Source organism: Dipteris shenzhenensis, chromosome 25, assembly GCF_047967505.1.
Source record: "Dipteris shenzhenensis isolate YYH24624 ecotype China chromosome 25, Dip_SZ_1.0, whole genome shotgun sequence".
Lineage (NCBI taxonomy): Eukaryota > Viridiplantae > Streptophyta > Polypodiopsida > Gleicheniales > Dipteridaceae > Dipteris > Dipteris shenzhenensis.
The window spans coordinates 26,663,912-26,686,481 of record NC_141620.1 but is presented as its reverse complement, the minus strand read 5'-3'; the positions used below and the strand labels follow the sequence as shown (position 1 = coordinate 26,686,481).

The 22,570-nt window shown below is 42.2% G+C and overlaps 1 protein-coding gene across 2 annotated transcripts in view; it reads right to left on the bottom strand.

Annotated features, from left to right (window-relative positions):
- The window catches only part of ACX4 (acyl-CoA oxidase 4), a 40,316-nt gene extending 19,819 nt beyond the window's left edge, over positions 1-20,497 (bottom strand). The window contains exons 1-12 of one of the 2 annotated variants that reach the window (XM_087396102.1): positions 20,305-20,497; positions 20,120-20,197; positions 19,940-20,017; positions 19,731-19,829; positions 18,130-18,236; positions 17,921-17,998; positions 17,551-17,674; positions 17,220-17,293; positions 17,075-17,134; positions 4,671-4,780; positions 4,337-4,496; positions 4,080-4,156 (exon numbers count right to left, since the gene is read on the bottom strand). In XM_087396102.1, coding sequence (XP_087252228.1) covers positions 4,080-4,156; positions 4,337-4,496; positions 4,671-4,780; positions 17,075-17,134; positions 17,220-17,293; positions 17,551-17,674; positions 17,921-17,998; positions 18,130-18,236; positions 19,731-19,829; positions 19,940-20,017; positions 20,120-20,195 — 1,043 coding nt within the window. In that variant the 5' untranslated portion in view covers positions 20,196-20,197; positions 20,305-20,497. Of the gene's footprint in view, positions 1-4,079; positions 4,157-4,336; positions 4,497-4,670; positions 4,781-17,074; positions 17,135-17,219; positions 17,294-17,550; positions 17,675-17,920; positions 17,999-18,129; positions 18,237-19,730; positions 19,830-19,939; positions 20,021-20,119; positions 20,198-20,304 lie in introns of both variants that reach the window. The other variant, XM_087396101.1, reaches the window with a different exon arrangement.
- Positions 20,498-22,570: the final 2,073 nt, after the last annotated feature.

The window sequence follows — 22,570 nt, the reverse complement described above, 5'->3', positions numbered from 1 at the left end:
TGAAGGAGACTCTAAGTCAGAGATGTAATGAATATAATCATCTCCTAAAGCAAGAGCAATGATACCATATGCTTTCTCCTCTCTAGCGGGATCCCTTGCCGGGCGTGTCGGAGATGAGGATTCTCCAGCATTGGAGGCTGTAGAAGAAGAAGTTGAAGTCGGTTTGACAAGTCCCCAGAGGTTTTCCCTCATCAATGCAAATTTCACCGCCCTTTCCATTGAACTTATCTATATTCAATATAGTAGCCATGAGAGGGTCTAACCCAGGTATTGGGCAGTGTCTTCTCTCTTACAAGACTAGAATAACAACTGAAAGGCTTCCAAATATAAGCATTTAATGTAGCAAATACTAGTGACCAAAATTCAATCAATGATGCTTTTTCTTACATGCTTCATAGAGGTGGCTAAAAAATGAAAGCTTTCCAATCAAAACCAGGTATAGCAACTCAAAGTAAAGCTGAAGCCACACTTGTACTGATGTTATTGAAAACTTCAAAAACTCAGAAATGCTAGAATAGCATCTTATGTAGCATCACTCTCAAAAAACTTGTCAAAACTGTCAAAATCAAAAGACTAAACTTGGAGGGCTTGAATCTCACTCTCCAAAGCAAAGAAAAAGGGGGTTTCTGACGCAAAAGAAAGCTTGTATACCACAGAAGGTTCACTGAGGAGAAAGGGCGCAAGATCACGTCAGGGCGCCATAGCTTGTCGACTGGTTTTTCTCTGTTTTCAGCTTGAATATGCAGCCATTGCTACTCAGATTTCAGCACAAGATAGCTCTAGGTATGGACAAGCTCCCTCTGAAAGGAATTAGAGAAGCATGGAGCATTCTGAGAGAAAACGCAGGAAGAAGGATCGACGATCTGCGTGAAATGGCGACAAGCAGAGGCAACAATTCGTTGATTCCTTGCAGCCAGGGGTTCACCCCTTCGAGGTGTATCTCCAGCAGGAAGGGCGTGGAGAATGGCAGAGAAACGGAGGAGAACAGGCTTAAGCAAATTTTGGGAAGAAGAGGAAGAGATGGTGAAGAAGAAGATGGAGAAGAAGATGATGATGTGGCAGAAATGGGATCAAGGGGGATCGAATAGCTCTGATACCATGTTGGTAAACTGAAAGGAAAGAGTAGAGTGGACACAAATTAAGAATACTTACATTATGGAATGAAGAAGAGTGAGGTCCTTATGTAGGCACCTCTTACATGCTCACTGACATCACTAATGACTTCAGAGCTCCACAATCATCTCCTCAATCTACTCCTAGATTCTCTCAATCATCCTATGTGGCTTCCCACCACCTAACTGTGCTTATGGGCACCTAACTGTGCCTCTAGCACTCACACATAGAAACCAAGGTGTGCCTGAGGCATACACCTTGATATATCCCAACACAAGTATCTATATAGACTATGTACATACATACAGTCATAATATATAGAAATACATATATACATATGCGTGCATGTGTACTTGCACGTGTGTGTGTGTGTGTGTGTGTGTGTGTTGCTAAATACCAGTTCTTCTTGGCATCTCTACGACAATCATTCTATGATTAATGATTAACTACATGCATGGGATCTAAATTATCCTGCCTTCTTGTCATATAATGACATTTTCTGATCCGTGTAACTGGCTGTCCCTGTCTTTAGGACTGTTTCTTGTAATATAATCATGAATGGATTTCAACAAAAAAAGAGATGTGTGTGTGTGTGTGTGTGTGTGTGTGTGTGTGTGTGTGTGTGTGCATGTGTGTGTGTGTGTGTAAACTCTACATTTTTCATAATGGAACGTTTCTTTTACCCCCAAAAGAATGTGTGTGTGTGTGTGTTTGTGTGTGTGTAAACACAAGGTCCATACATGCATACATATATGTAACCCCTTTTCACACATGCACATGGTTTCACTCGCTTGTGTGTCAGTAGAGAGATGAATGCATGCGCATACATACATATATACATATGTATGTATGAAGGTATGTATGTGTGTAGGTATGAGTCTGCATGAATGTGCATACATAAAAACATAGGATGTGTATGCATCATGTGTGCGCCTGCATGTGCATATGCAAAAGGCCCTAGGTTTGCCTCAGCATTCAAGTTCAAATATCACATACATTCAGACAGTAGTACAAGAGCCGTCTTGCTATCGTGATATGGTAGTGAAAAGGGGACAGTTTAGGAGGTGAACAGGAGTTGCACATAAACATAGCCCCAATTTTAAGAGAGGAGATCTTCTCTAGCTAGGTCTGCCTGATAACAAGGGTCAAGGGCTTGCTTATCTTAAATAAACTAATTAAAAGCCTCAGCCAATAACTGAATCCCCCCAACCAAAAAACCCAAACAAAACATGCACCCATGCTCATGCACACGCACACACACATGGACACGAGCTCTCTCCTGACTTCACCACACTATGTAAGTACTTTGGCAAACAAGGAGAAACATATGCCTTTGTAAGACTAGACTATATCCAATCGTACAAATTTAGATTTTTTGTTGTTCTAAAGTCCAAATTTCTACAAAGAAAATAAAAGAGAAAGCGAAAGAGAAGAAAAATGAGGTAACAAAATTTTTTTTTAAACAAACGGAAGACATACTTAGCAAGCAAAGCAATACCTATGTCGTCATCAGTGCCCAAGCATAAGCAGCTGTACTAGGTGTGTGTCATGTAGGAATGAAAGAAAGAATTTACAGAATGAATAAATTATTTGAAACATTAAAAACTAAATGAGCCTCTTACGCTTATGTGCCGTTTCTTCCAAAGATGCAAAATTACATTCCTAACTTAGAAAGCGCATGCATACTCAATCAAACTCTCTTTTGAAACTAAAAGAAAAACGGGCTGTTCAACTCCCCACTTTTTGTTTTCGACTTATGTTCAATCAACTTTTTGCAAATAAAAACAAAGTTATTGGAGCATTTGTCCATATAAGATATGACAAATTTCCTATGGAATTTTCAAAGAAGAGTTTCATCTTCTTTAGAAAGATGGTTACTTTGCTTTGAGCAATTAACTTAAGGGACTTCTTGTAGTTTCAAAGCAACTTTCTTCAAAATCGAATCCATTACTTCAGAAGACTTCAAACTTGAAGGAGAAGTAAAAATAGAAATCAAGAGTTCCTTATTTAGATAGAGTTCTTTGCTTTGAAAGGAAGCTTTTAGTTTTAAGAAGCGACCAAGCGAAGTTTTAAGTTGTATATAATGGAGCTCATTTAGATTCAAATCCTCAAAAGAGAGTTTTTCCAAGGTTATTAAAGTTTGAAAAGAGCTTTAACATTATAATTTTCAAAAACTTTTTTTGAAAAAAGACCCAGAGACATAAGTCTATCCAGGTAAAGAAGTCTTATTTTATAGTCTCGAGAAGCAAAAACTCTTGGAACTAAGGAAGTTAAATTTAAGAGAAGGAAGATGAATGAGGAAAGCTAATCACGATCAACATGTGAGGTTGTAGGAGACTAGGTTAATCCATAACATAACTTTAGGTTTCCATACAAGGGTAGGTATATAACTATGTTGATTTCTCCACATCAAAGGGTTCTTTTTAGAGGTTCTTTTATTCTTACGATGAGTTGATTTTCCTTCCAAATTAAAACCCCTTGGGAAGAAAGTGTGTAAAGTTCTCATCCAAAACAATTCAGGAGGTCGAGCAACCTTGTAAAAATCCATGGCATTATTAAAATGACTCTCTATAAGCTCAATAGGAAAGCAACGAAAAGATTTGAAACCAGATTTTGCCATTGCCACATATAAGGGTTTCAAGTTCTCCCAAAGAGACAAGACCATCACTTGTTGGTTGGTGGGGTTAGGCGATCCAACATTGGAGAACTTGCTTGCAATCTCCCTGCCCATCCCAAGGCAGTTTCTCCCTTACTATATCCCCCAACTCTAACAGAAGCGAGACTAGTATTTAGGGGGGGCTTGCTTGCACAGTCGTTACTATCATCAGCAATCTGCTTCAAATATTTAGAATGTAAAACAAGACAAATAATGCTGGAATGAACTGTAAAGCCCGCAGCTTTATAGTTATTCATATCATTTGAACAAAAGAGAGAGTATGACCAGTTACAAGTTCTGAAAACTATACCTATGACACATATCATAAACTCCCATTGTTATGCCTATGGGCTGCCAAGCAACTACAACCCTGGACACTGCAAGCACCTACAACATCAATTAAAAATTTGTTAGCATCAGAGTGCAGCTCACATAAGCCCTTACAATCAAAGACCCTTGCATGAAAACAATGTGGGCAATACCATGAACACATCAAACTCAATGGAAAATGATGACTGAAGCTTGAAAATGTTGAATAGCGAGACGGCAAAATTATTATCTAGAAACCTTGCTTGTATCTTTGAAAGAATTTATCCCAACCAAACGATCTTCATCTGGAACAAATACTCCTTTAAGGAGAATATCTCCGTTTTGAACAATTCTCAGTCCAATTTTGTTTTCAATTTTTGTTGCTGAATATCCCGCTGCTCCTTTTTGCACAATAAACCTAAGCAAGTTTATAAGAACAGTCCATTTGACATAACAAAAGGGTAAAATGAGAGACGCCACATACAATCAACACCTGCAAATGAAGTTAAGCTTGCTCACTTGGAACAATACAAATTCACTTATATAGGATTAAAGAAGCAAAGAGAAGTATACTCCAGAATAAAGCACTGACCCATTAATTTGGTTGGTGTCTGTATTGCGAGCAAATACCACAGAAACATCAGCAAACGTACTATTTCCAATCCACCTTTTCTGACCATTTAGAAGCCATCCTCCTTTTACCTGGTTCACATCATTGTAGGTTACACATTAGAAAAAAGGTTTGACATACAGGAAGGGTCACACCGTGCTTGGAAAAGAAGAGCTAAGCAATCAAAACACCTGGACCCTCACCAATTATTAACCCTTCCAGAATCCTCCTGCTACAATTTCTAAGCCCATACGTAGTAGTACCTGTGTAAGTCACCAGCTTATATCTTCTCAAATTTCAATGGAGTTTCAACCTACTTGCTAATGCTCTGCCCAATCCCAACGGAGCAATGTTGTGACACGTCAATGCCAAAAAGCCAACAACTCCAAGTGGCTGAATGGTGTAAGAAACAAAACAAACTCAGAATCTGACCTCCCCCCCCCCCCCCAAGTCACATGTAAGTTATGACACGTAGCTGCGCCAATTGGCCACAATCTCATGCATAACTTTCATCACCAATCTAAATTGGATACCAAAAGAGCTCTTCTATCTATCTCCAGACATAAATTAGGCCCATTTTTCAGGCACATCCGCCATTCTGTGAGGGCTTTTCCTTCCCACCCCTTTGACTTGCCATCATACAATTTGGCCCTCATCATGACTTCAGATTCCTGGCATATCAAGCCTTACCCATGATAGATACATTTTATTCACAATCAACCTTTATAAGCATAAATTGACCATATTGAGGAGTAAATTCTTGGTCCATTAAAAAATTTTAATCATCCTCATTAAGGTCCATTTTTTCCTCACACAAATATAAAAACCCTCAAGGAGAGTTGGGTCTTTATGACTACATACAAAGGGACCAACCTCTATGTTAGAATTATAGATATAATTCAGCAGTGACCAATGGGATTTTGTGATTACACTACAATTTTGCAGTAAAATTTGGGGCTTTTGCAGACAGAGCGCAATTTTTGCAACATTTGGGGCTTTTGTTCAATGTGCCCCTTTCTGGTTGCAATTTCAGGCCTATTTTGGGGCTTTTGTGTTGGGAGAGCAATTTTTGGAGTATTCAGTTCATACTACCTTTCTTGGAGTATTTGAAGCACTTTTGGCAGATTTTGGAGAGTTTTTTATGCTTGGACAAATTTCTGACAGTGCAAGTACAAAAATCTAAGTTGCATTTACAGCCCGTGCTTGGCTGTGTTTTTTGGAAGTTGTGCATTTCATTCCCAGTAAGGAAATTCAGCTTAGTATTTGCTTCAATCTCTTTCTCAGATATGGCCCATCAAAATCAGAATGACTTCCAATTCGGTGGTCTTTCACAGGAAGACAAGTTGGATGGTACCAACTACTCCCTCTCGAGTTTCATGGTACGCAATATTCTGATTTCTCGCAATTTATGGGATTATGTCAATGGGGATGAGATCCGACCAGCAGATATTGCACCTGCTACCCCTCCTCAGCAAGGAGGTGGAAGAGGTCGTGCATAGGGTGCAGCTACAGGACAAGTTGTTGGTGCAGCTACAGTCACTACTCCAGAGCAGAAGAGATGGGATTCACGGGATGCCTTAGCTTTATCATGCATCTCTCTTTCAGTGAAAAGATTTATCATTCCGCATATCCGGTCGTGTAAGACCTCCAGGGCAGCGTGGAATATTTTGGAAAGCATGTATGCAGCTCGGAATGATGCAAGGGTATCTTTCTTGAAAAGAAAGTTGAGTAATACACATATGGAAGAGGGTGACTCCATGTCAGTCCACCTCACAAAGCTACAGGATCTCAGAGAGCAATTGTTAAACATAGATGAAATTATTCCTGATTCAGAGATGATTACAACCACTCTGAATTCTCTTCCTGAGTCTTATCTCAGCTTTCATACCTCGCTGAACTTATCATTGAGGGGGGGTGCAAATCCTCTCACTTTTCATGAGTTGATAGGACTTCTGCTTCAGGAAGAGTAGACCAGGAAAAATTTGGCCTCACGTGCAGGTGAACAAGCCATGCTCTCAAAATTTAAATCAAAAACAAAGGGACAGGCAAAGACATCAGTAAATCAGCCTTCCAGTGGGCCAGGACAGCCTTCACAAAAGGCTAAAAATGATGCAAGTAAACCCAAGAAGAAGGGTTTTTGTCACTACTGCAAAAAGCCAGGTCATCACATAGCAGAATGCAAGAAAAGGCTTGCAAAAGAAAAGGGAAACAGCTCAGGTATGGCTGTTTCAGATTCAGCTCCTCATGCATCTGACAGTGCGGATGCTGCAGCCAACTTCGTTGGACAGGATTATGCCTTTTTATCTTGCATTTCAGATTCTAGGTTGGCTATTCCAGATGCTCGGGATAGTACAGCCACTTGCAGTGATGATACATATGCATTTTTGACTTGCAGTTATGACTCTTCTACAGATGCATCCGCTTTCAGTGTTAATGAAACACTGAACACTTGGTATTTTGACAGCGGTGCATCCAAGCACATCACTTCTAGGAAGTGTCTTTTTACTTCCTTGCATCCACCTCCCGTTGGTAAGAAAGTCACTTGTGCCAACAACTCATCATATTCAGTACGTGGCACAGGAGATGTTGAGCTCACTGCCATTGATGGCTCAATTTTCAGACTTTCAGATGTCTTATATGTGCCTGGCATAACCAAAAATCTCCTTTCAGTGTCCACTCTTAACAGAGGGGGATTTCAGGTCATCTTTGAGGATGACAAATGTGCTGTCCGAGACAGGGAAGATGACTATGCCTTAAGGTTATCTGGTACTCTGCTGCGTGGGCTTTTTCAGCTTGATATTTTTGAGAAAAGAGCAGCCCATGCTCTTGCAGTTTCTACCCCTACAGCTGCCATGCAAAATGCAGAATTATGGCATGCCAGATATGGCCACATGCATTACAACAACTTGATGACACTTCAGAAGTTTTCCATGGTTGATGCATTGCCACCTCTTGAGATACCTCCTCCACATGCCTGTGAAGGGTGCATTTTAGGCAAGATGCATAGATTCCCCTTCAAGAAGGATGGTTCAGTTAAAGCTGTCCGCAAATTACAGCTTATACACAGTGATGTCTGTGGTCCCATGAGGACTGAAACAGAAATCTGAAGTATTCACGGTGTTTAAACACTTTTCAGCCATGGTTGAAAATGAAACCGGACTCAAGATACAAACATTGCGCACAGATAGAGGTGGGGAATACCTATCTGCAGAATTTGATGCTTTTCTGAAAGGCAAGGGTATTGTGCATCAGCTCACAGTCAGGCTGACCCCTCAACAAAATGGCAAAGCTCAGAGGAAAAATAGAACCCTCATGGAGATGGACAGATGTATGCTGAAAAGCAAACACATGCCTCACAAATTCTGGCTAGAGGGTTTAATGTGTGCCAATTACATTCTGAATCGGGCTCCCACTAAGGCTTTAAAAACAAAAACTCCTTATGAGGTCTGGAATGACAGGAAGCCTTCAGTGGATCACTTCCGAGTCTTTGGATGCCTTGCTTATGCTCATGTGCCAGTTGAATTTAGGCACAAGTTGTCAGATAAAGCCATCAAATGCATATTTGTTGGTTACAGTGCAGAAAGCAAGGGGTATCGTCTCTACAATCCTGCTACATGCAAGATCATAGTAAGTAAAGATGTGATATTTTCTGAAAATTCAGCTCACACTCAGGCTGAATTTCAAATGCCTTCGTCTTCAGAGGATGTCTTTGAGGGGTTGCTACCCATTGCCTTGGGTTCCCCTGCTGATTTTTCTGATGCAAATCAGAATTTACAGCAACCTCCAGATGCTTCAGTTCCGCCACAGGATGTCTTGCCCCCTCCACAGGCAGTGGAACAGGTGGTGCAGCAAGAACTTGCAGACATACATGTAGCAAAAACAGTCCCAAACTGGCTGTTACAGACTCTCAGGGAGAGTAAAATTGATGCTCCGTTATTTGGCAGGACTCGCAGTGCAGCAAGGCACATGGAAGGTGCTAATTCACTGGAATCAGCATATGCAGGTACTCTCCTTGATGAGGAGGAGCCTGCCACATTCGAAGAGGCAAAGGATAATGTGCATTGGATGAATGCCATGCACGATGAGTTGCAGTCCATTGCAAAAAATCAGACTTGGGATGTTGTGGACTTACCACAAGGTAAACATGCCATTGGCACACGATGGGTTTTCAAGGTCAAACGGAAGCCAAATGGCTCCATTGACAGATATAAGGCAAGGTTGGTTGCTAAGGCTATGCTCAGAAAAAGGGCATAGATTATGAGGAGACATTCGCTCCTACATCCCGGATGACCACCATCCGATCAGTTATTGCAATGGCTGCACATTTTGAGTGGAATGTTCATCAGTTGGACATAAAAACAGCCTTCTTAAATGGGGACTCGCTGGAAGAGGTGTATGTCAAACAACCTCCGGGCTTTGAAATTACAGCAAATGCACTTCAAGTATGCAAGCTCAACAAAGCTTTATATGGGCTGAAACAGGCCCCTCGTGCATGGTATGCCAAGATCCATGCCTTTTTGGACCAGCAAGAGGCTGCACAATAGTCCTACTGAGAGCACCCTCTACATCAAGATGGATGGGGGGGAAAGTTTAGTCATCCTTCTTTATGTCGATGACTTACTGCTCACAGGGTCCAATGAAGACAAAATTGCAGATTTCAAAGCTGATTTGCAGACCAACTTTGACATGTCGGATTTGGGACTGCTTCACTTTTATTTGGGGATCCAGTTCTCTCATGAGAGACGTGGCACTGTTATGTCTCAGTCCAAGTATGTTCAGAAACTCTTGGACAGATTTAACATGCATGAGTGTAAGCCCATAGCCACTCCCATGGAGCCGGGGCTGAAACTCACAATGCATGATGCAGGAGAATCAGTTGATGCCACACTTTACAGTCAGGCTGTTGGATGCCTCATATATCTCTGCAACACTAGACCTGATATTCAGTTTGCAGTATCTCAGGTGAGCAGGTACATGCACAGCCCAAAAACTATGCATTGGCAGGCAGTTAAGCGCATCTTCCGTTATTTGCACGGCACAAAGTCTTTTGGCTTGCTATTTCCCAGGGGGGGTGACTTGCAGATGCATGCCTACAATGATTCAGATTGGGCTGGTGATTATGACACTAGGCAGTCCACTACTGGCAATTGTTTCTTTTTGGGTAAATCTTGCATTTCCTGGCTGAGCAAGAAACAATCTACAGTGGCTACCTCATCATGTGAAGCTGAGTACAGGGCAGCTTTCACAGCAACACTTGAATGTGTCTGGCTGCGACGTCTATTTGCTGATCTTCATCTGTCTTTGGAGAGTCCTTCTCCAATTCTCACTGATAGTCAGAGTGCCATTGCAGTGGCAAAGAATCCAGTGTTTCATGCTCTCACGAAGCACATTGAGGTTCACTATCATTACGTCAGAGAGAAGTTGCATGCAGGAGAGATCAGTATGATCTTTGTGTCCACACATGACAACGTTGCAGATATTTTCACCAAAGCACTACCACATGAAAAGTTTGAGGCATTTCGCAGTGCCCTGAACTTATATCCGTTTGGTGATTGATCAGCCTTGTACATGACATTGGCACTGCAGGGGGGTGTTAGAATTATAGATATAATTCAGCAGTGACCAATGTAATATAATAAGCTAGTTAGGGGCACTTTTCCCTCTTTAAGAGGTTTTTTCCCCTAACCGCAATTAGTTCACTAACTATGGTTAGTGACTATTAAGGTTTTGTCACTAGGACAAAACCTTATCTTTCTCTCATTGAGTTGTACTCTCACACTCTTCTATTGCAACTCAGCTTTCAGCTTCCAAGCTTCCAGCTCTCACTCTCTCTTGCTCTCTCACTCACCATCTCCTCACACTCTATACAATGGCTTGACTGACTTGTTTCACACACACACTTTTTTTTTTGGCAAAATCCAGTGCAGTGTATTTATATTGTCATAACTTTACAAGAGGGAAAGTCTCCAAAAAATGGAGAGTATCCCACAGATCAGAAGCATAAAAAGAAAAGCTCAATGCAAGATGCATGCAGATCACCCTCATGGCAGGCATCATATAAAGATTGCCGCAATGAGGCTCTAAAATATTCATATGACTTTTGAAACTGGCAGCCCAAGTATGCCAAATTGTGCTCTTCCCAGATTGTCCAAAGCGCCCAATATCTCACCCATGAGAGAAAGAGGGAGTATTGAGATAAAGGCCTTCTAAATCTGCCAAATAGCCAAAAATGTTTCCGAAATATGTGACTCGGAAAACGGAGGCGAAGAAGATCTGAAATTTTCCCAAGGAGATTGCGAGTAGACGAGCAATGCCAAAGCAAATGAGGCACAGTCTCTGAAGGAGCGTGACACCGTAAACAGGTGGGTGGTGCAATGTGACGTTTGGCAAGTGTGATTCCCACTGACAATGTGCCGGTCATGCATCTCCAAAGAAAGAGTCTTTGTTTCAAAGGCATTTTACACCTCCATAATAGTCTGAGATTCTTCCGCCACCATGAAAGGGGCTGCCTGATATGCCATAGAGTATTAGCATATTGATGAATCCAAGGGGCAGGTTGAAGAAGCTTGTAGACTTTGATGGAGGTCAAAACAGGCAGAGGTATAGGACGAGAGCATGTAGCAAAGGGGAACAATTGCCAATCCATTAGCCTGTCTGTGTCAGCCACAGGGGGAATAGGTAGAAATGGATGCAAGAGATCAGCAATTTTCTTCCATATCAATCTATGATGCATTCCCAAAGCATAAAGGGCAGTGGCCTGAGGAAAAGATAAGACATGGCCGTGATCATCTACCACATCATTGATGTATCTAATTCCCAATTTCATGAGATTATATGCCCGAACCGGTTCCTGTAAAGCAAGTGGAATGTCAAAAATGGCACTCCACCAATGAATACTTTCTTTCCTCATTGAGTTTGTCCCCAAATGATTATCAGGAGCCCATTTGACTTTAGAAAGCACTTGTTTCCAATCCAATATCAGAGCAGTAGAAAAAGGGCATCCAGGAATCTTCCCGACAAATCTCCCAATGACAACCTCCCAATGATCAGTAGTCCAATGGCCATAAGCAGTTGTCCTCATGTTGACACACATGGATGCTATCATACAAGTCCATGGCTGCTTTTGACAGAAAAAGGTATGGAGCATAGTCGCCTTCCTTGCAAGTACATGATATCTGATATTTAATACATTAAGTCCTCCATGCATCCTAGGGGAACATACCATTTCCATCTTCAGCAGTCTCAATGCTTTCACTGCAGTTTTTGTCTTCCATAACAACTCCAAAACTTGAGACATAAAAGTTGAGATATCTCTGGAGGACCAATGTAGCAAAGGTAAAAAGAACTGAACATAAGACATAACAATAGACTGGACTATTCTGAGCCTGACATGAAGTGGCCAAGTAGAAATTTTCCAATATTGCAATTTGTGTTGAAGTCTTTGGAATATCCATTTTAGCTGCTGTTTTCTGGTGATATGCCATCCTATAGGATATCCCAAATGCCTGACTACATCTTTGGAATGCACTATCTGACCAGGCCAAAGAATAGAATGCCAGTCACATTGTTTCAGGGGAAGCAATTTGGATTTGTCAAAGTTGACATGCAATCCCGCTGCTAATCCATACAAAGATAATGTGGTCATAAGCATGCTGACTTCCCGAGGAGAATTCTGTGGCATAAAGAAGGAATCATCAGCGTATGCCTGTGCCAAAAAAGATGCAGCCCCAGGGATTTTAAGACCAGTCATCTGTCCTGTGTTTGTAAGATGATCAAGATACATCAATAGGGGATGAGTCGCAATGGCATAGAAAAGAGCACTAAGGGGGCAGCCCTGTCGGACTGATCTACCCAATATCCATGACCGAGATAGATGACTTCCGAGAATGCACTGGGAAGTAGATCCAGAATAAAGCCAATAGATTGCATTTGCTATATCTTGGGACCAAACCCCAGCTTTGTCATGGTTTGAGAGATAAAATCCCATTGTACAGTGTCAAATGCCTTAGTAATATCTACCTGCAATATGAGCGCATCTTGATTCGAGTACTTGGCATATTCAATTGCAGTCAATGCATTGGAGATATTGTCATAGATTTGTCTTCGCGGCACAAACCCACACTGATGAGGATGAAGGCCCGCATTCAGTATCCCATGAAGCCTATACACAATCATTTTGGCAATGAGTTTGTAAACTACAGGCATCAAAGTAATAGGCCTCCAATCTGACATACGATCACAGAGATTTTTTTTGGGCACAGTTTAATTATTCCATGCTTCCAAAGGTGTGGCAATTGATTTTCTTGCCAGGAAACATTGATCATTTGTAAAAGAACATCTTTCAAATCATCCCAAAAAGAAATATAAAATTCCACTGTAAGACCATCCCAGCCCGGGGACTTGTATTTGCCAAGATGGGACAATGCATTATCAAGTTCCGTGTCAGTAAAAGGTCTCTCAAATAAAAGAGCATCATCCATTTCCACTATCCCAGAAACATATTGAAGAAATTCAATCCGCGCATCAGTCATTTGATTTGATGGGGGGCCAGGGGCAGAGAACAGTGTGTGGAAGTAATTTTGGCATTCATCTTGGAGATCAGAGAAGGAGTGCGTCCAAGAGCCATCTAGCTTCCTTACCCTTAGACATGAGTTTTTCTTTCGAGAGGCATGCAGTCCCTTGAAAAAGGCTTTGGATGAACAGCCCTTATCCATAAGACGCTTCATTCTTGCTCTAATCTGCCATTTGTGCAATTTCCGCTGATCATTATCAGTCAGTTTGATCCGGGCTTGTGAGAGGGAATCATTTTCTGATTCAGAAAGAAGCCTTAACTGTGAAAATTCAGTCAACTGTTGTGCTGTCCTTTTTGCCCATTTGACCTCGTTCCTCCATGTAGCCATGTGCCAGTTTCCATACTCCCTAATGACATTCTGTATACGAGAGACAAAGCTGTCCCAAGCATAATTCATGTCCTCCTGAGCATGCAAAAGCAAGGGATGGATTGCAAATCTAATCATTTGCTGGAAATGTTGATGTCGAAGGTAAGCCTGATTAACATGCAATAATCTACTGGAGAAAGTCGGCAAATCATCCAGTGGCATACCAAATTGCAGATTTAACCATAATGGGGCATGATTTGACAAGCCCAAAGAGAAATCAATGTGGAGATGAAGGCTAAAATCTGCATATTGTTGTGGATAGAACAAATACCATCTGTCAAGCCTAGCCCAGTATGTAGTATATGCATTATGATGAAAAGTATATCCGGGCGCTGACCCTTGTAGAAGCAGCCATAGATCTTCAGCCTGCACAGAAAAAAGCATGCTATCCCATTTCTATCTTTCCGATGAAAGCATATGAGATCTTGAAGTGGTGTTATCTCTCAGCAGAGGAGAATTATTAAAATCTCCACAGATAAATGCATTGGATCTCCATGGATATTTGCTTAAAGAATCCCATAGAGAAGCCCTCATGGCAGAGGTCTGGGGGGCATAAACTGATGCAAGCTCAAAAATGTCACCATTGACATTACATTGTATGACTATCCATCGGCCACTGCTGTCATGGAATGCTAGCTGGGGCTCCAGCTCATGTCTGACCATCATGCATACCCCTGAGTAGGTAGTGGTACCAGCATAATATATATCATAGCCGCCAAAGTGATCATTATGACCAGCCTTAGAGTGTTGATTATGCTCTTGCGACATTGCAGAGGCTCTGTACATTGTATGTAAAGCACTTAAGTGTTTGATGCATGAAAGAGATATATACAGGAGAGTATAAGTATAAAACAAGATATCACACACACACACACACACACACACACACACACACACACACACATATATACCTTTGTAAGACTATGTGGAGAAGGGGGTAGGGACAGATTTGGAGAAAGGGGATAGTGGAGCAGAAGGGAGAGAGAGAGAGAGAGAGAGAGAGAGAGAGAGAGAGGGGAAGAGGGAGAGGAAGAGTAGGAGAGAGAGAATGAGGTAGGAAAGAGAGGGAGAGATTGAGAGTGAGCAGGGAAGAGAGAGAGAGAGTGAGTGAGCGTAGGTAGGAAGGAGAAAGGTAGAGTAGATAAGATTAGATGTCACATCAAAAGGTACATAGTAGGGGGTGGATGGAGACTTATATAGTCCCTCCACATTTTCCCCCTAAAGGGCCTCTAACTTGGCCTCTTTTTCCCCTTCATTACAGCCATTCCTTCCCATAGAATTTTGCCCTCAAAATTTCATATGTGGGCTGTTAAATAGGTGCAGCAAACAGCAAATAACGGTGCCATGGTGACTGGCCCTGGAGAGAGGAGCTCGAATGTAGGCAAGGAGAAACGGATAACAAAATGATGTAATGAGCCCTGAGATAGTGTGTGGAAAACACGAAAATGTCGATGGAGAGGCTCAAAAGAAAGGTCGTCGAAGAGGCTTCGAAACAGAGCCAAAATGGCTCCAAATGGGCTCTGAAAGGCCCCTAAAAAGAGGCTGAAAGTGAACTGTCCTTTTTTTTTTTTTGGGGGGGGGGGGGGGGGGGGGGGGGGGGGCCTAAGTCACCTAAGACAATTAGGACTTATAACCTATGACTGGTAAGAGAGTTAGGACTATTAGTTAGTCTAACCTAACAAACCCATGAGGTACTCAACCCTAGTTAGTTTGACCAACCTAACTAAACCTAAACAAGGTAACTCAACCCACTAACTAGCTAGACCTAACCAAACCTAAACTAACCTAACCAACCAACTAACCTAGCCTAACCCAACTAACCCTAGCTAACTGAACCTTAGGAAGCTTAGGGTTTTTTTTTTTTGGCAGGCGTTGCTTGGCAACGGCAAAGCGACGGTGACAAGGCAGGGCAGGGCGGGGCTAGTTGAGAAACAGAGACGACGGAGTAGCAGGGACGTTGGCTAGCTAAGGCAAGCAGGGACGACAAGGGAGTAGGGACGCACGAGCGTAGACGGGCGGCAAGAGGCCGGAAGAATCTGTGTCTTGATGATGACGGCAGTCGATGGGAGATGGCAAGGATGGGCTACTCGTGTTATTCTATTGGCTGCTCAAGGCGAGGGGTGGCAACAAACGGACGGCAGTAGGCGACGACCTTGCTGCTCCATCTCCTAGTCATGTGCAGCAGACATTTCATTGGTTGTTCTGCCATATTGGGTAGCCCTCGTAAGGCGACCTGCTAGTCATCTGTGCCTCAGCCGAAATAGAGCTCCCTAGTAGGCTCGTGTTGCTCGCTGGTCTTCTGGTTGCTCGTATGGCCTGCTCGAGTCAGCTTATAGAGAGCTGATGGCGACACATGTAGGCTTTTTGCATTGTCGCACTGGTCAGCTGGTCGTTGTACGTTATTATGCCCTCATAGTAGTCTGTCGTAGGGATGCTGATGTAGCTCAGAATGAAGGTGAAATAGGGAGCAAAAGTGCCATAATCAGGCTCTGATACCAATCTAGAGAAGGGGGTAGGGACAGATTTGGTGAAAGGGGATAGCAGAGCAGAAGAGGGAGAGAGAGAGAGAGAGAGAGAGGGGGGGGGGGGGGGGAAAGAGGGAGAGGAAGGGTAGGAGAGAGAGAATGAGGTAGGAAAGAGGGAGAGATTGAGAGTGAGTAGGGAAGAGAGAGAGAGAGAGAGAGTGAGTGAGTGTAGGCAGGAAGGAGGAAGGGAGAGTAGATAAGATTAGATGTCACATCAAAAGGTACATAGTAGGGGGTGGATGGAGACTTATATAGTCCCTCCACATTTTCCCCCTAAAGGGCCTCTAACTTGGCGCCTTTTGACCCTTCATTACAGACTAGAATATATCCAATCATACAAATTTAGAATTTTGTTGCCCAAACTCATTATCATTAAAAGTCTCACAACTGCATAACAGGCACACAGAAATGTAGTTCAACGAGTTTATGCCAAAATAAATCAAATGAGTCAAATAAAGGATATGTCCACATAAATTCATAATATCCTTAAGTTTTTTATTAGATTCAACTAAGATTTCAAGCTTCCTTTTGACAATAAAATTCCACCTCAACAAAATCCCAGTGCTTGGATGGATGCCTAAGAATGAACCAAGATATTACATTGTCTAGTGCAAAGGAAAATATACCAGACCAAAGGAGTTAAATCCATTTTAATAATAATTAGCTACAATGTAATAATCATGATCTATTGCTAAAATTCTGCATTGCTTTGCTTCCAACTTAAATGTTAGGCATCTTCCCAACTATAGCGTTATGCATCTCTGAGGTATTAAAAGGTATGCAAGGCCTTGAAGACTTAAAATTCAAAGATGTCACATATCTCCATGGCAAAATTAAAATTTTGGTATTGTGTAAAGTCCAATCCCAACTATAACGAGTCTTCATTTGACTAAACTAAACATGAAATTCAAATGAAAGATACCTTCGTTGCTGTCGTACTTAAAGAGCTCGCATCACTTCCATAATCAGGTTCTGTCAGAGCCTGAAACATATGTAAAAGTGAGCTAAATAAAAGCAGCACATTAACATTAGTAATACAAAGTATGACACATGAACAACCAGCATACCCAGCAAGCGATCTTCTCAAGGCGTGCAAGTGAGGGCAAATATCTCTGTTTCTGCTCTTCACTCCCACACATTGCTGTAAGACAGCAAAACAAGACAACAAATCAAATTCGTGCATGCATAACATGCCTAACTCATTAAAAAAAAGCTATAAAACAAAATATCTGAGACCTAACCGCATCCATTCTCGTGTGCGGAGAACTAGGAAGTGTAGTTAAGGTTATGTTCTCACTGGTGACTCGCAAAACAAAATAAGTTTCCAGGATTGAAAGAATTTAACTATCATAGTGTTGCTCAGCAAGTTTGTATCAACATAAAAGTAAACCTGATTACCAATTGTAAGCATTGCTAAGCATGTGTGCACCATCATGAAGGTTGAGCAGCTTGCATCAACCCGCGCGATTTCTGCCATGGCTATAGCACTACCAACAACCGACAAACCTGGACAACCGTAACCCTGCACGAAAACTTGCATCAGTCCACCTGCTGGTTACATTCTGCAACTTCAACTGTATACTAAGAGGACTCCATTAAATGATGATCCTGTCTAAAACACAATCTTCTAACTTCAAAACCACCACAAAATGAAGACTAATGGTAGCAAGTTTGTTTCGTACCTATAGATTTTCACTCTTCTCTATTTCTGTGCTCCTACCTTCTTATAAGCATTGAAGAGGAACAAAACACATTAATAGAGACAAACCTTCACAGTACCTCCAGACACGTTCAGTTGTGCTAATTTTGGCACAATTTCAAAAGGGAACTCAGCACGCTCCCAATACTGAAGTCAACCAAACAAATAGCTAAAACAAATGTGAAAAACAAAATCAAAACTTTTTTTTTTTTAACAGAGAAAAAATCAAAACATTTACATGCTTGCATGGTATAGATTAAGATGTGACTTAAGCTTGCCTTCGCCATCACAGGTGCGATTTCTCTCTCTGCAACCTCCCTAACTTGTGCTCGAATTGCCTTCTCCTCAGATGTCAAAAGGTCATCCAATTGGTAATAATCAGAAACTGTGACATAATCAAGAAAGACCACCACTAAGTGTCCAGGGTGACACTAAGCAACATGGGAACATCCCCAAAAAAGGACCAGACAGGAACCCCAAAGGGCAGTCAAACAACAGAAGTTGTGATGGAATGTGTGCAACAGCAATAAGTGTATGCTTGCCTCTTTCTCTACATGCATTGTATGCCCGCTTACATTGGATTATGTGCCTGATAAAATAATACCTTGACCTGCTCTAGCTAAACGCAGTTGTACTACTGCCACCTAAACTTGCATTAATGTGAATGGGTGCTACCTAAATTTGTGTGCTAAGTGTATGACTACTACTCAAACTTGCATGCAATAAGGGAATCACGAAAACAAGCAATCAGAAACCCCAAAAACAAAGCTATACAACAGAGAAGAAAAATAATACAGAGAAAAGAGGAATTTCTCACTTCAGAACCACCAGAAAATTCCCTGATAGAGTGGAGAACTGTTTTGGGCCAGGAACTGTAAATGACTGCAAGCTTATGGCCTGCATTGGAATATATGCCTACTAAAAACGGTGTCTCGACCTGCATGCAAGTGTACATCTGCTACCTAAACTTATGTGGAAGTGGATGGCTGTTGCTCAAACTCCATGCAAGTGTATAGCTACTACTTGCCTTTTGTCTTGTGCATCCATGTAATGGGTTCAAATTTGTTTAATATCGCTTTTAGGGAATACATGGTTCTTGTGCTGCTCTTCACAACTGGAGGCCCTTTTATGTGCAATGTATGACAACTTCTTGAAGACACACACACACCCATGGATAACACTACGCGAACTTGCCTTTTGTCTCGTGCATCCATGTAATGGGTTCAAATTTGTTTAATGTCGCTTTTAGGGAATACATGGCTCTTGTGCTGCTCTTCACAACTGGAGGCCCTTTTATGTGCAATGTATGACAACTTCTTGAAGACACACACACCCATGGATAACGCTACGCAAGCTGTTTTACACTTTTCAGGGTTGCGTGATTCACAAATTTTCTGTTATATGACTGGAACACAATCAGTAGCTGCAGATAGCTTTAATCCTCGATATCACCTTAATGATCTTAGTTCCAAGCATCGAATAAATGTACAAGGTGTAGGGTATGAGAAAATTCAACACAGAACTGAGGGGTCAGTTAGAAGCTTTCTAAACTTATCATGTGAAGAAACAAAGCATAGCAAAAGTTAGTATAGTGGCACTGAGGACCTCATTTGTATGCCGTGGACATTGTAAGAAATGGCACATCCTAGCCTCAAAACAGTGTAAGAAAAGGTACATTCTAGCCTTTAAAGCGCCATCAAGGAATGACTGCACGATAGGGCTGCAGAGGATTACGAGTAAGGCCTTCCTTTCTGTCTGAACATCAAGAAGTCATGCGGTAGACACAATTCCAAGCAAAGCTACGTACATCTTGAACAACATCCAATCGTACAGCATTTTCAGAAATAACAAAAAACGCACTGCTGACTTATGGACTCACCACATGGAGGAAACTTTGATGCCGCAGTGGCTTGTGGAAATGCTTGTGATACATCTAGAGCTGGCGGTCCTAGGGCATAAGCAGCTTCAGCATCCCATCCTAAAATCAAGGTCGAGCCAAATTTAAGACATAAAACGGGTCTGAACGGGCAAAAAACCGATATTATCATTGCTCTTTTACGATCAATGTATCTGCTAGACCGAACATACCAGAGGCAGTTGATGTAGTATTGAAGTCCAAAAATGAACCATTAGGATTCAGTGCCTGCTCTGGCTCCACAGCATGCCCTGCTGAAAAATTAAAGCAATACAGATCAAAGGCTGACACAGACTTCGGAGGTCTGGCTGATACCAAGCGCACAGCAAGCAGGTTGTAATCAGAATTCATACATGGGTTCTCCGACGGTTGTGGCTTCAAGTGCTGTCCAATAGTGGCGATCCGCTGCCAGCTTCTTCCCTCAGCCATTCCTTCATCAGCGTTACAAAATCAGATATTAGCACGCAAGCAAATCTGTTCTCATTTCCCGCATCAAAACATACCGTTCTAACAGAATTATGGGACCTGGCAAACAGACCTGCCAGGCAAAAAGCAAAAACAATGGAATTCGCTGAGTTTTAGAGAATTGAGACACCTGAAGCCGGGAAGCTACAATTCCGACGAAGAGAACGATTTGCGGGACGGTATAAATCGATAGAGAGAGGAATTGAGAAACTGGAATCAAGCGTGGTTAGCACAAACGATTCGACAGAATCCGAAACTCCGTGATCCCAAAAAAAAATCGACCAAAATGACTTCGCTAAAGCTGAATTTGTAGCCAGGCGTGATATTGTCCACGTCAGCACACTCTATGACATCACAAGTGACGTAAGCACATCCACCGCTGGTACAAGACAACAAGGTGTACGGCTCTCTTGGCACACCTCTCGCAGGAACGCCCACCCAGACCCCAGTAACAAGGTCTTGCCGCACAAAGGGATGTGAACACCCTCGGCGTCCTCTCGCAGGAACGCCCACCCGGACCCCCAATAACAAGCTCTTGTCGCACAGAACACCCTCGGCGTTGGACAAGGATAGCTCGCTCGTGAGAACCAGTGTTGGAACGAATTGGATTGGCCATCTCTACAAATTTTGCCACCACACCCCTCTGCGCGGAAACAACTCCTAAGAAATGATGGACGGCTTTCAACAAACAATGGACAAATGAATAGTTTAAGCCATTTTCGAGCAATTAGATGCAATGCTAATGTAAATGGCAGTTTTTTGACTTGTCCATAGGTGGGCGGACCTTTGAGTCCAATCGTGATCTTCGCGCAGCGATGGACACGTGGAAAACCAAACAAATCAGCAATCACCCCCTTCACAAACATCGAGGCGGACGTTTGTAAAACTTGCCTAAGAGGGCGGTCACATGCACCACGATTCGGCAAGAAATACCCACCCTATCTATGAACCATAGCTAGGGAGGGCACAACCAGTCTCACAACATTTCCATGAATAGCCCCAACATATCACAAGGAACGAGGAGCGAGGGAGGGCAAGAAGACGACATTTTACCACGGGGCAGTTTCTAGGGACAAAATGACCAACTTCGTCAAAGGGCATTTCACAAAAAGTGGCATTTCCCAAGAAAATGGCTAACCATCAAGGGCCCTGTTTTACATCAAGAGTTATTTCCCTTACTTTTGGCGAAGGAGGCACTGTATCTAGAGACTAGGAGCATGACTGGTTCAAACCACCTGAGAGAAGCCCTTCAAAGTTCACACATGGCCGCCGGGTGCTATGGTTCACACCAATTGGTGTCCATGACTTATGTTGTAAGCTACCATTAAATGTCACAAGTGCTTGATTGGCTCCATGGTTGAGGCAAAATGTGCATAAAAGCTAGTGAGAGTTCGACCATCACTCATTGCACTTCGTGGGAAATTTTTCAAGCACCCACTCCATGGGCGGCCTTCATATGCCGTACACAAATCTTTTGTGTCAATGTCCAAGCCCGTCTCTCCTATTGGGCTAGTTACAATAGTAGCCCTTCACACCACCTTTTGGAGGGTCGGTAAGTGGTGTGAACCCTACCTTAGAATCCGCAACTATTGTGGTACATGTTTTAACTCAGATTCATTGTCTAGGTCATGAGGAGTTGGGGGGGGTGACGAATAGAGATGCAATTCTAAGGGAAGTGCACACTACCCCCACAAATTCTAACTCCTTTTTAGTTACATATGCTAATGCAAGAACTTAAAGTGAAGGTTTGCAACGAATAGGAAGATGAACGGGATTGTTATGAAAATTGAAATCAAGCATGCTCACAATTCAAGATTTACCAAAACCATAGAAACCAAGATTTACCAAAACCATAGAAACCAAAAACAAGGAAACAAGTGGAGGAGAGAAGAGAATGTGAGAGAGCGACATTGCATGGGGTCCAATTTGCCCCCCCTAGATGGTGGCTCTTTCTTCCCATCTAGAGTATTTATAATTGTAATTTCAAAAAGCAAAGAGCCAATAATAGTACATCCAAAAGCATCCCTTGTCCATAATTAGAGGGATTGCTCAACATAGCTCCACGAGCTTAAAATACCACAAGACTTAATATGCACTCATCCACAATTAATAAAATAAATTAGCCCACGGCTTAATATTCATTCCTTTACAATATGGCCGTGGCCATTGGAGCATTCGATACTTCGATCAATCCAAATCACCTTCACCATCTCCGTTTCTCATTATTTAACTCATCGTCTGTACTCAAGCTACCAATTGTGTTAGTTGTTAAAATCAATTGATGTATCATCACACCAACTAATCCCAACACAATTGTGCGCTTGATATACAGACATCAA